Below are 12775 nucleotides of genomic sequence, written 5' to 3' on the forward strand. Positions count from 1 at the left end.
ATGGTATACTGGGCTGAATCTGCTCTCGGCTTAAAGAAGGCAAACGTAAAAGAGGCGGACAACAGAAGAGATTCAAAGGCGTCTTAAAAGCCAACATGAAGGAATTTAACATCGACAACAACAATTGGGAAACCAATGCCAAGGACAGGAAACTCTGGCAAGCCATCACCCAAGAAGGAACAGCAACTTTCGAAGCCAACAGATGTGCAGAATTAGAGGAAAAGAGAAGAAAATGGAAAGAGAGGCAGCAACAACCAAAGCCCGATCTGCCATCTGGAACTACCTGTCCTGGATGCGAAAGAACTTTCAAAGCCAAGATTGGACTCATAAACCACTTGAGAGCCCATAAGTAGATCAACAGAACAAAGACCATCATCCTCGACCTCGAGGGATAGCCACGACGACGACTATCTTTTGTAGGATTTTCCATTCAAAGGCATTGGTGCTTCCATACTAGGCCATGGTGCAACCATTCTGTATACTCTCCACTACATATCTATAGAAATTTGTCATGCCAACTCTCCACAAACTTCTAAGGAAGAAGAGGTGCTGCCGTGCTATCTTTGCAATTGCAATTATGTGCTGGGTCCGGGACAGATCCTCTGAAATAGTAACGCCAAGGAATATAAAGTTCCTAACCCTCTCCACCTCTGATCCTTCGATGAAGACTGGCTCCTGATCTGTATGAGCAGTATGAAAGACAAGCATTCACTGCACCCTACTGAAAACAATAAACAGGGGCGGCACGGCAGTGTAGTGGTTCATGAAACACTTCACAGTGCCAGCGATTGGGGTTCAATTCCTGCAGCAGTCTGGAAGGTGTCTGTGCGTTCTCCCTATGACCACATGGGTTTCCCTTGGGTGCTCCGGTTTCCTCCCACCTTCCAAGGGCATACGGGCTAGGGTTAGTAAGTTACGGGTTAGGGTTAATAAGTTGTGGGTTAGGGTCAGTAAGTTGTAGGCAAGCTACGTTGAGTAGAGGGGCACAGTGAGGGCTTTCGCAAGCACAATCCTTGGACTGTGTTGGTCATTGATGCAAACAACGCATTTCACTGTTTTGATGTTTCGATGTACATGTGACAAATGCAGGTCATGAAAATACAAAAAAAACAAACGGATACTGGATAAAACGGGAAATGCTGGAACTTCTCAGCAGGTCAGGCAGCATCTGTGGTAATGTTTCAAGGGAAGTTCAGTCCCGATGCAGCTTCTTGAATTGAATTTGCTTTTTTATTGTCAAATATAAAGAGGTACAGTACAAATCTTACCTTGCATACAGTTCCACAGACTGGAACAAGGGAAAACAGTAAGAGTTATAGAGCACTACAGCACAGAAACAGGCCCTTCGGCCCATCTAGTCAGTGCCGAACTATTAATCTGCCTAGTCCCATCGACCTGCACCCGGACCATAGGCCTCCATACCCCTCCGTACCCCTCCCATCCATGTACCTACACAAGCTCCTTTTAAATGTTGAAATCAAACCTGCATCCACCATTTCTACAGGCAGCCCATTTCACACCCTCACCATCCTCTCAGTGAAGAAGTTCCCTCTCAAGTTTCCCTGAATCAGTTTACCTTTCACCCTTAACCCATGATCTCTAGTTCTAGTCTCACCCATCCTCAGCGGGAAAAGATTGCTTGCATTTACTCTTTCGAAACCCCTCATAATGTTGTATACTTCTATCAAATCTACACTCATTCTTCTACACGCCAAGGAATAAAGCCTCAACCTATTCAACCTTTCCCTATAAGTCTGCAAGTCCCAGCAACATCCTTATAACTTTTCTTAGTGCTCTTTCAAACTTTTTGATATCTTTCCTGTAGATAGGTGACCAGAACTGCACACAGTACTCCAAATTCTGTGAGTGTTACAGAGAGAGGGCAGTGTAGGCAGACAATATGGTGCTAGGTCGTCATTGTAAGTTAGATTCTGAAGTCAAGAGTCCAACTTATTGCACTGGGGAACACAGGAACCAAAACGTTAACCAGTCATTTTCCCCACCGATGCTGCTCTTCCTTTCCAGTCCTGATGAAGGGACTGAGCCTGAAATGTTGACTCTTTATTCCCGTCCCCAGATCTGCAGGAGCAAACATTTTAGTTCTGATTCCTATTCCCGTTCCAACATATCAGTCCATGACTTCCTCTTGTGCCAAGATGAGACCACCCTCAGGCTGGAGGAGCAGCACCTTATATTCTATCTGGTTAGCCTCCAACCTGATGGCATAAACATCGATTTCTCCTTCCAGTAGAAAAAAATTCCCCCCCCACTTTCTATTCCCCACTCTGGTCTCTTACTTCTTACCTCTTCTCACCTGCCTATCACCTCCACTTGAATGCCCTCCTCCTTCCCTTTCTCCTAAGGTCCAATCGCTTCTTTTATCACATTCCTTACTCTCCATCCCTGACCTTTCCCCACCCACATGGCTCCACCAATCACCTTCCAGCTATCCTCTTTCCACTCCTCCTACCTTCTTATTCTGGTGTCTTCCCCCATCCTTTCCAGTCCTGAAGAAGGGTCTCGGCCCAGAACATTAATATTTTGTTCATTTCCGCAGATGCTGCCTGACCTGCTGAGTTCCTCCAGCATTTTTGTACATGTTGCTTTGGATTTCTGGTATTTGCAGAATCCTTGGTGTTTATCCATTTTGTAGCATGTGCTGTACTGAGGAGAGCACTGCTGAACTTTGCTTCTTGTACTTTAGGAAAATGTGGATCTGGGGGACCTTATGTTCTCCCTGTGCTATCTCCCCACTGCTGGCAGACTCACCATCACCGTCATCAAGGCACGCAACCTCAAGGCCATGGACATAACGGGGGCATCCGGTAAGCACTCCTACCGTCCGACGCTGGCACAGTAGTGTAGCGGTTAATATAATGCTATTACAGCGCCAGTGATCTGGGTTCAATTCCCGTCACTCCCTGTAAGGAATTTATACCTGTGACTGCGTGGGTTTCCTCTGGGTCCTTCCCACTTTCCAAAGGCATACAGGTCAGTAGATGCATTCGTCTCAGAGGTGTAATTGGACAGCACAGTCTTGTTGCACTGGAAGTGTTTGTTACTGTGCTGTATCTTGAAATAAAAAAAACATTTTAAGATAAGCTATTAGCAGCAACATCCTCTGTAGCCAATACAAGGGCTTCAACAGGACTCAGTGGCCAGAGGATCTTGATGAGAGGGACTAGTAAGTAAAAGTTAGGCACCAAGAAGGCTTGGAATGCAATTCTGTTTAAAAGAACTTTACAATGCTGGAAAGAAGAGGTGGAAAGGTTTAGTGGTGTTGGAGTGGAGGAGTGATTTCCAGAGTTTGGGGCCCAGTAGCTGATGAAATGCCTGTCACTACTGAAGCAACGGATATAAGGAATGAACAAGACTCCGGAACAAGAAAAGCAAGCAGAACTCAGAAGTCTGGTCAAGAAAGAAGCAGAGGTAAGCCGTAAGGCTGAGGGTTTATGAAGCATTGGTCAGAATGCACTTGGAGTACTGTGAGCAGTTTTGGCCCCTTATCTAAGAAAGGGAGTGCTGGCACTGGAGAGGGTCCAGAGTAACAGGAACGCTGTTTCATCCAGCAGTATTCACGTGCGGTTGAATGATGATTAAACTTGAACTTGAATAGAGAAGGTTCGTGGGAATGGTCCTGGTAATGAAAGGGTTAATGTATCAGATTGCTCTGGGCCTGTACTCACTGGAGTCTAGAATAAGGCGGGATCTCATTGAAACCTATTAAATATTGATAGACCTTGAAAGAGGAGGTTTCATACAGAGGGGGAGTTTAAGACTAGAGGATACAGCCTCAGAATACGAAGGTCCTTTGAGAACAGATGAGGAGGAATTTCTTTAGCTAGAGGGTAGTGAGCCTATGGGATTCATTGCCACAGACAGCTGTGGAGGCCAAGTCATTAAAATATTTAAAGTGGAGGTTCATAAGTTCTTGATTTTTCAGGGCATGAACAGTTACAGGGAGAAGTCAGGAGAATGGGATTGAGAGGGAAAATAAATAGATCTGATTGAATAGCAGACCAGGCTCAATGGGCTAAATGCCTAATTTTGTTCCTATGTGGTATTACGGTCTTATAAGACCACAGGATATAGGAGCAGAATTAGACCATTATGCCTTTCAATCAGCCAGCTCAGGTCAACATCAGACGGGATTTGAACAACACGAAAGGTGGTGTTTTTGTGAGTAATGTTGTAGGTTACGACCGATGCAAAGCTGGGCTGAGAATGAGCAGACAGAGCTCAATCCAGAAAAGTGGGAAGTGACTCATTTTGGAAGGTCAAAACTGAAGGCAGAGCACAGGATTAATGGTCGGAACTAGTGTGGAGGAACAGAGGGGTCTTTGGATCCACAATCATAGATCCCTCACATTTGCTGCACAAGTTGATGGGGTGGTTAAGAAGATGTATAGTGTGGTGACCTTCATTAGTTAGAGGTTTGAGCTTAAGAACCGCAAGGTAATGTTTCAACTCTATGACGTTCATTTGGAGTATTGTGTTCATTTCTGGTTGCCTCGTCGTAGGAAATATGTGGAAGGTTCATAGAGGGTGCAAAGGAGATTTACTAGGATGTTGACTGCATTGGAGAGCAGGCTGAGTGAGCTAGGACTTTCCTGTTTGGAGTGAAGGTGGATGAGATATGACTTGACAGAGGTATACAAGATGATAAGAGGTATGGATAAAAAGAGACATTATCACAGGTTGAAAATAGCTAAAACAAGGGGGCATAATTTTAAAATGATTGGAGTCAATAGAGGTGGATGTCAGAGTTAAGTGTTTATACACAGAGAGGAGTGGGTGCATGGAACGCATTGTTGGAGTAGTGATAGAAGCAGATACACTAGGGACATTTAAGAATCTCTGGGGTAGATGGATGAAAGAAAAATGGGGGGCACAATATTGTAGGCTGCAGGGCCTGTGCTGAGCTGTATTGTTCTATGTTCACACAGATCCATACGTGAAGATCTCCCTCATGTGCAATGGGAGGAGGCTGAAGAAAAGGAAAACGTCGACAAAGAGAAACACATTGAACCCCGTGTACAACGAGGCCATCGTGTTTGACGTCCCTCCCGAAAATATTGACCAAGTGAACTTGTTAATAGCCGTAATGGATTATGACCGGTGAGATACCAGTTTACAAATAGTTTTAAATGATAGACTCTTATCTTGTCCTTGCTCATAGTGTGCAGATAAAGATTAGTTTAGAATATAGAACGTGGAACATCACAGCACAATATAGGCCCTTCAGCTCAGGATGCTGTGTCGATCTACTTCCTTACTCTAAGATCAGTCTAACCCTTGCCCCCCCGCCCCACGTAACCATCCACTTTCTCTCTCATCCATGTGTCTATGTCCCTAATGATTCTACCTCTACCACCACCCCTGGCAGGGCATTCCATGCACACACCACTCTCTGCATAACAAACTTATCTCTGACATCCCCCTGTACTTTTCTCCAATCATCTTGAAATTATGCCCCCCAGTATTAGTCGTATCCACTCTGGAAGAAGTCTCTGGCTATCAACTCAGTCTATGCTTCTTATCAACATATACCTATATCAAGTCACCTCTTATCTTCCTTCATACTAAAGTGAAAAGCCCTATTTGCTTAAACTCATAAGACATGCTCTCCAATCCAGGCAACATCCTGGTAAATCACCTCTACACCCTCACTAAAGCTTCCACATCCTTCCTATAATAAAGTGACCAGAACTGAATGCAGCCCAAGTTCAGTTTAACCATATTTTATAGAGCTGTAACATCACCTCATGGCTCTTGAACTTAGTCCCCTGACTAATTCAGGCCAACACATCAAATGCCTTTTTTAACCACCCGAATAACTTGCACAGCAATCTTGAGGGATCTATGCACGTATACCCCAAGATCCTTCTGTTCCTCCATACTGCGAAAGATCCTGCCATTTTTTTCTGTATTTCTGCCTTCAAATTTGACCTTTCAAACTGAATCATTTCACCTTTGCCCGGGTTGAACTCCATCTGCCACTTCCCAGCCCAGTTTTGCCTCCTATCAATTTCTCATTGTAACCTATGACAGCCTTCTAAACTATCCACAATTCCACCAACCTCCATGTCATCTGCAAGCGTATTAACCCACCCTTCCACTTCTCCATCCAAGTCATTAATAATAATCACAAAGAGCAGGGATCCCAGAAAAGATTCCCATGGAACACCCCTGGTCACCAACCTCCAGGCAGAATATACTCCATCTACCCTAAAGGGAATACACTACCCTCTGCCTTCTGTGGACAAACCAATTCTGAACCCACACAGTCAAGTTACCCTGGATCCCATGCCTTCTGACTTTGTAGATGAGCCTACCATGGGGAACCTTATCAACTGTCTTACTGAAATCCATATACCACATCCGCTGCTTGACGTTCTTCTATGTGTGTATCCCTGACTTTCCATTCACCTGTTAAAATGTTTCAGAAATGTTGTTATTGTATCCACTTCCATCACTTATCCTGGCAGCGGATTACAGGTGCCTAACACTCTTGGTACAAAAGACTTGCCTTGCACATCTCCTTTAAACTTGCTCTCGCCCACCTTAAACCTATGCACCCACTACCTCTGAGTAATAAAACTAGCATGTAACTTTCCTCCAATCACCTTAAAGCTATGTCCGCTACCTATTTGATGTTTGCACCCTGAGAAGAGACTCTGCCTATCTCAAAGTTTAAAGTTCTAGGTAAATATATTATCACAATATGTCAATATACAAACCTAGGATTCATTTTCTTGTGAGCATTCACGGTAAATGAAAAGAAAAAAAACAAAATGATAACAACAAATAAATAAATAAGCAATAAATATCGAGAACGTGAGATGAATAGTCCTTGAAAGTGAGTCCATATGTTGTGGGAACAGTTCAGTGTTGGAGTGAGTGATGTTGAGTAAAGTTGTCCCCTCAGGTTCAGGAACCTGATGGCTGAGGAGTAATAATTGTTCCTGAAACTGGTGGTGTGAGTCCTGAGTCTCCTGTACCTTCTTCCTGATGGCAGCAGCAAGAAGAGAGCATGACCTGGGCAGTGGGGGTCCCTGATGATGATTGCTGCTTTCCTGTGACAGCACTCTGTGTACACATGCTCAATGGTAGGGAGGGCTTTACTCGTGATGGACTGGGGCATATGCACTAGTTTTTATAGGATTTTCCATTTAAGGGTGTTGGTGTTTGCATACCAGGCTGTGATGCAGAGAAACCTAGCCTATATTTGCCTCTCATTATTTTATACGTCTTCCTCAGCTGTTTGTTCAAGAGATGATTACTGTTTTGGCTTTTTAAGGAAAATCATTATGGCCAACTTTTCACAGCGTAGGTCACAATGAGGTCATCGGTGTGTGTCGCGTGGGGAATGACGCCGAGAGACTGGGACGAGATCACTGGAGTGAAATGCTCAGCTATCCCCGGAAACCAGTGGCACACTGGCACCAATTGGCAGAGGTAAGAACCTGGATGGTTTTGCAGGTTTAGAAGGAGGCACGTGGGTGTGTCCCAGTGATGGCCTTTCATATTTGGTAAGGCCTGCAATCGAAGAGCAAGGAAACTCAGAGGATTTTAAAAGGAAATTCCCACCCCACAGAAAAATAAAGAAGTACAATAGAATCCATAAAAAAAACATGTACAACCAAAGCAGATTCTCTGAAATTGTTTACAGATTGTGTAGTTATTTCAGCTCTGAGGCGAGTGAAAAATCCACACCGGTTTAGGAATCCAATGCCTGATAGGCAGAGGTTGTTCCTGAACCTGGTAGTGTAGTGACCATGACTCCGGCACCTTTCTCCCGATCAAGTGTTCCAACTTGGGGTCCACAGACCCTTCGGTTAATGGTAGGGGTTCATGGCATACAAAAGGTTGGGAACCCATACTCCCGATGGTCGTAGCATGAAGAGAGGGAGATGGGTCAAATGCAGGCAGTCGGGATGGGCTCAAGTAGGGAATCTTGGCTGGCACTTAGTGTGGCTGAACACCTGTACATTTTCCGCTCTAGGGCCTCCACACTTTAATCTGCCTTAAAATTCACCCCAGTGTACTCTCTTCTCTGCAGGAGGCACCGCACAATGGTTCAGTTCTGCCCCTATGGCTCATGGACTGAATATGGAGAGTGGGACAGCGTGTATCACTGGGCTATTTATAGCAAATTAAATTCTGTAAAAGTTGAGTTTTGAAAACCAACAGTCCATCTTTGAACTTGTTCTCATCTCTGAAGGGTAGAATGAAATTTGGAGCAAATCAGAATGGCTTACAGAGGAGATGTAAGGCTAAGCAAAATCTATCAGGGAGGTACTAGTATTTAAACAGTTGGCTTATGAATATTCATTCTGAGCTTCAACCCATTTATGTCCCTCATCATGTTATTGCACCTACAATAGAGTACAACACACTTAAATAATGTATGGGATTTAACCTTCTCAGATAAAACTAATTTCTCTCATTATTTTAATTAATACTTTATGAGATGATGTCTGACATAATCTCTATATTGTTTCAAATGTACTTGACGTTCAAGTGGAGTGAATAATTCCATTATTTCCATTCAAAGAGACATTGTTTTGATTCATTTAATTAAACAAATAAAATAATTGAATAAAACACAAGACTCTTATGAAATCAAACTACAGAGTCTAAGAGTACTACAGAAGAGTAACAGGTCCTTCAGTCCATCTAGTCAATGCTGGCCTAGTCCCAACGACCTGCACCTGAACCATATACCTTCATACTTCTCACATCCATATACCTATTCAAATCTCTCTTCAATTTTGAAATCAAACGCACATCAACATTTTCACTAGCAGCTTATACCACACTCTCAACCACCTTCTGAGTGAAGAAAATCCCCCTCATGGTCCCCTTAAATATTTCACCTTTCACCCTTAACCCATGGCCTCTAGTTCTAGTCTCACCCAACCTCAGTGGCTTGCACTTCATCATGATCATCATTATGTGCCATGTTGTATGACATGGGTGATCGCGGCCGTCCATCTGTCCTTAATCTGATCGATGCCTGTGGGCAAGACCCCCTTCATGCTGTTGTTCTTATTCTTTTCTCTATCCATGACCATGATTATTCCTGGCAAATGTTTCTAAAGAAGTGGTTTTCCATTTCCTTCTTTGGGGCAGTGTACTCTGTTTGTATCACTTATAATTTTGTATAAGACCATTAGACCATAAGGTATAGGAGCAGAAGTAGCCCATTCAGCCCATCGAGTCTGCTCCGCCATTCAATCATGGCTGATCCAATTCTTTCAGTCATCCCCACTCCCCTGCCTTCACCCCCGACCCTTTGATGCCCTGGCTAATCAAGAACCTATCTATCTCTGCCTTAAATGCACCCAATGACTTAACATCCACAGCCTCTCATGGCAACAAATTCCACAAATTTACCACCCTCTGACTAAAGTAATTTCTCCACATCTCTGTTCTAAGTGACATCCTTCAATCCTGAAGTTATGCCCTCCTGTCCTAGACTCCCTTATCATGGGAAATAACTTTGCCATACCTAATCTGTTCAGACCTTTTAACATTCGTAATGTTTCTACGAGATCCCCTCTCATTTTCCTGAACTCCAGAGAATACAGCCAAAGAGCAGCCAGAGGTTCCTCATACAGTAACCCTTTCATTCCTGGAATCATTCTTGTGAATCTTCTCTGAACCCTGTCCAATGTCAGTATTTTCTTTCTAAAATAAGGAGCCCAAAACTGCACACAGTACTCCAAGTATGGTCTCACAAGTTTCTTATAGAGCCTCAACATCACACCCCTGCTCTTATATTCTGTACCTCTAGAAATGAATGCCAACATTGCATTTGCCTTCTTCACCACCGATTCAACCTGGAGGTTAACCTTTAGGGTACCCTGCACAAGGACTCCCAAGTCCCTTTGCATCTCTGTATTTTGAATTCTCTCCCCAGCTAAATAATAGTCTGCCCATTTAATTTTTCCACTAAAGTGCATGACCATACACTTTCCAACATTGTATTTCATTTGCCTCTTCTTTGTCCATTCCCCTAAACTATCTAAGTCTCTCTGTAGGCTTTCTGTTTCCTCAACACTACCTGCTCTTCCACCTATCTTTGTATCATCAGCAAATTTAGCCACAAATCCATTAATCCCATAGTCCACATCATTGACATACATTGTAAAAAGCAGTGGTCCCAACACCGACCCCTGTGGAACTCCACTGGTAACCGTCAGCCAGCCAGAATAGGATCCCTTTATTCCTACTCTCTGTTTTCTGCCAATCAGCCAATGCTCCTCCCATGATAGTAACTTCCCTGTGATTCCATGGGCTCTTATCTTGCTAAGCAGCCTCATGTGTGGCACCTTGTCAAAGGCCTTCTGAAAATCCACGTACACCGCATCTACTACATCTCCTTTGTCTACCCTGCTTGTAATTTCCTTAACAATTTGCAGTAGGTTAGTCAGGCAGGATTTTCCTTTCAGGAAACCATGCTGACTTTGGTCTATCTTGTCATGTGCCTCCAGATACTCCATAATCTCATCCCTAACAATCGATTCCAACAACTTCCCAATCACTGATGTCAGGCTAATAGGTCTATAGTTTCCTTTCTGCTGCCTCCCTTTCTAGTGTCCCTTTCTAGTCAACTTTAGCCAGTTCCCCTCTCATTCCATTGTATATCTCTAATAAATCTCTCCCTCGATCTCCTTTGCTCCAGGGAATGAAGTCGTAACTTATTCAACCTTCCCCAATAACCAGGTCCTCACGTCCCGGCAACATCCTTGTCAAATTTCTCTGCACTCTTTCAATCTTATTAATATTTTTCCTCTAGGTAGGTGACCAAACCTGTGCATGATACTCCAAATTTGACCTCGTCAGCATCTTCTATAACTTCAACTTAACATGTCAGCTCCTGTATCTAATACTTCTTTTAGTATGATTTTTATTGAGTTTTTGAAGTGATTACATGGAATGAAAGTATCTACCCTCCCCCCTCCCCTTAACCCTTCCCCCAATATCTAATACTTTGATTTATGAATGTCAATGTGCCAAAAACTCTCTTTACAACCCTATCGACTGTACCTGTGATACCCCTTTCAATGAATTATAGACCTGTATTCTCAGATCCCACTGTTCTAATGCACTCCTCAATGTCTTTCCATGGAAATTCTACCTTAATTTGTCCTCTCAAAGTGCATCAGCTCACAATTGTCTGCATTAAATTCCATCTACAATTTTTCGGCCTATTTTTCCAGCTGGTCCAGATCCCACTGGACGTTTTGACAGTCTTCCTCAACGTTCACTGCACCCCCTATCTTGGTATCAGCCACAAATTTGCTGATCCTGTTTTTCTGTACTACCATCCAGATCATTGATGTGCTGTAGATGACAAACAACAACAGACCCAGCACTGATACCTGTGGCACTCCACTTGTCACAGGTCTCCAGTCAGAGAGGCAACCCTCTACTATCACTTTTTAGCTTCTCCAGCGAAGCCGAAGTCTAGTCCAATTTGCTACCTCATTCTTCTTAACTCCAGCATGTTCAGGCCCAGAACCGTGGAACACTCTTCATGTGTTAAACCTTTCATTCCCAGAATAATACTCATGAACTTCCTCTGGACCCTCTCCAATGCCAGCACATCTTTTCCAAGACTGATCACAAGTGCAGGCTGACCAATGTCTTATAAAGCCTCAGCATTATATTCTTAAATCTGTATTCTCGTCATCTCAAAGTGAGTGCTAATGTTGCATTTGCCATCCTTACTGCATTTTCCTTGCAGGTGGTGGTGGAGGTACGACCCTACTAAAGGAGGTGTAAGGTGCTCCTTCCCTCCATTAGCCTGCACGTCACCCTTGGGCAAGGTTGTAACACCTGCTTAGCCCCTTGATCAGGGTCAAGTGAAGCCCTGGGAGTAGGTGGTGGATGCTCGTATGAGCAGCCTGCTCATATCACATCCTGGTTACGCAACCACTGACGCCAGTAGACAATCTCTGAAGAGTTGTAAGCATCAGAAAATCAGCAGATACTGAAGATCCAAAAAAACACACACACAGCATGAAGGAGGGTCCCAGCCCAAAACATCGAATGCAATCTCTGAAGAATATTGATAATGGCTGGGGTCACCTCTCTTGTAAAGCCACGGCCCAGAAGAAGGCAATGGCAAACCACTTATATAGAAAAATTTGCCAAGAACAATTGTGATCATGGACAGACCATAATTGTCGACTTCATGTGATCTGGCACATAATGAACAAACTGAACCAGATTCAACTTGAAAGTTGACCTTAATCATTTGGCAGCTACCATCTACCACATGCGATCTCTCACATCCCCCACCTGGCTGTACTTACCTGTCTTCATACACTCCTCCCTAGACCATCAATCACCTCCAAATCCTTTGTCACCATTCCCCTTATCATCTTTATATCAGCCATCTCCCCCCTCCACTCTGAGGTAGGGTTCTGACCTGAAACACCAGTTGCTCCTCTCTCCCTTCAGATTCTGATCCACCCGCAGCATTCCTCCAGCAGACTGCTTGTTGCTAAACAGGGAAATAAATATTTCTTATTGTAGTTTATAGTCTATTTTATACACACCTTGGCCAATTTATTAGGTACACCCGTACACCTGCTTGTTAATGCAAATATCTAATCTGCCAATCACAAGGCAGCAACCTAATGCATAAAAGTATGCAGATGTGGTCAAGAGGTTCAGTTGTTGTTCAGCCCAAACATCAGAATGTGGAAGAAGTGTGATCCCAGTGACTTTGACTGTGCCAGATGGGGTGGTTTGAGTATCT

The 12775-nt window shown here is 43.7% G+C and overlaps 1 protein-coding gene across 1 annotated transcript in view; it reads left to right on the plus strand.

Moving 5' to 3' along the window:
* syt9b (synaptotagmin IXb) overlaps positions 1-12775 on the plus strand; it is a 158389-nt gene that overhangs the window by 110821 nt on the left and 34793 nt on the right. Inside the window, exons 4-6 of the mRNA XM_072271385.1 lie at positions 2705-2825; positions 4947-5118; positions 7329-7458. Coding sequence (XP_072127486.1) covers positions 2705-2825; positions 4947-5118; positions 7329-7458 — 423 coding nt within the window. The remainder of the gene's footprint in view (positions 1-2704; positions 2826-4946; positions 5119-7328; positions 7459-12775) is intronic.

Source organism: Mobula birostris, chromosome 11 (assembly GCF_030028105.1).
Source record: "Mobula birostris isolate sMobBir1 chromosome 11, sMobBir1.hap1, whole genome shotgun sequence".
Taxonomy (NCBI): Eukaryota; Metazoa; Chordata; class Chondrichthyes; order Myliobatiformes; family Myliobatidae; genus Mobula; species Mobula birostris.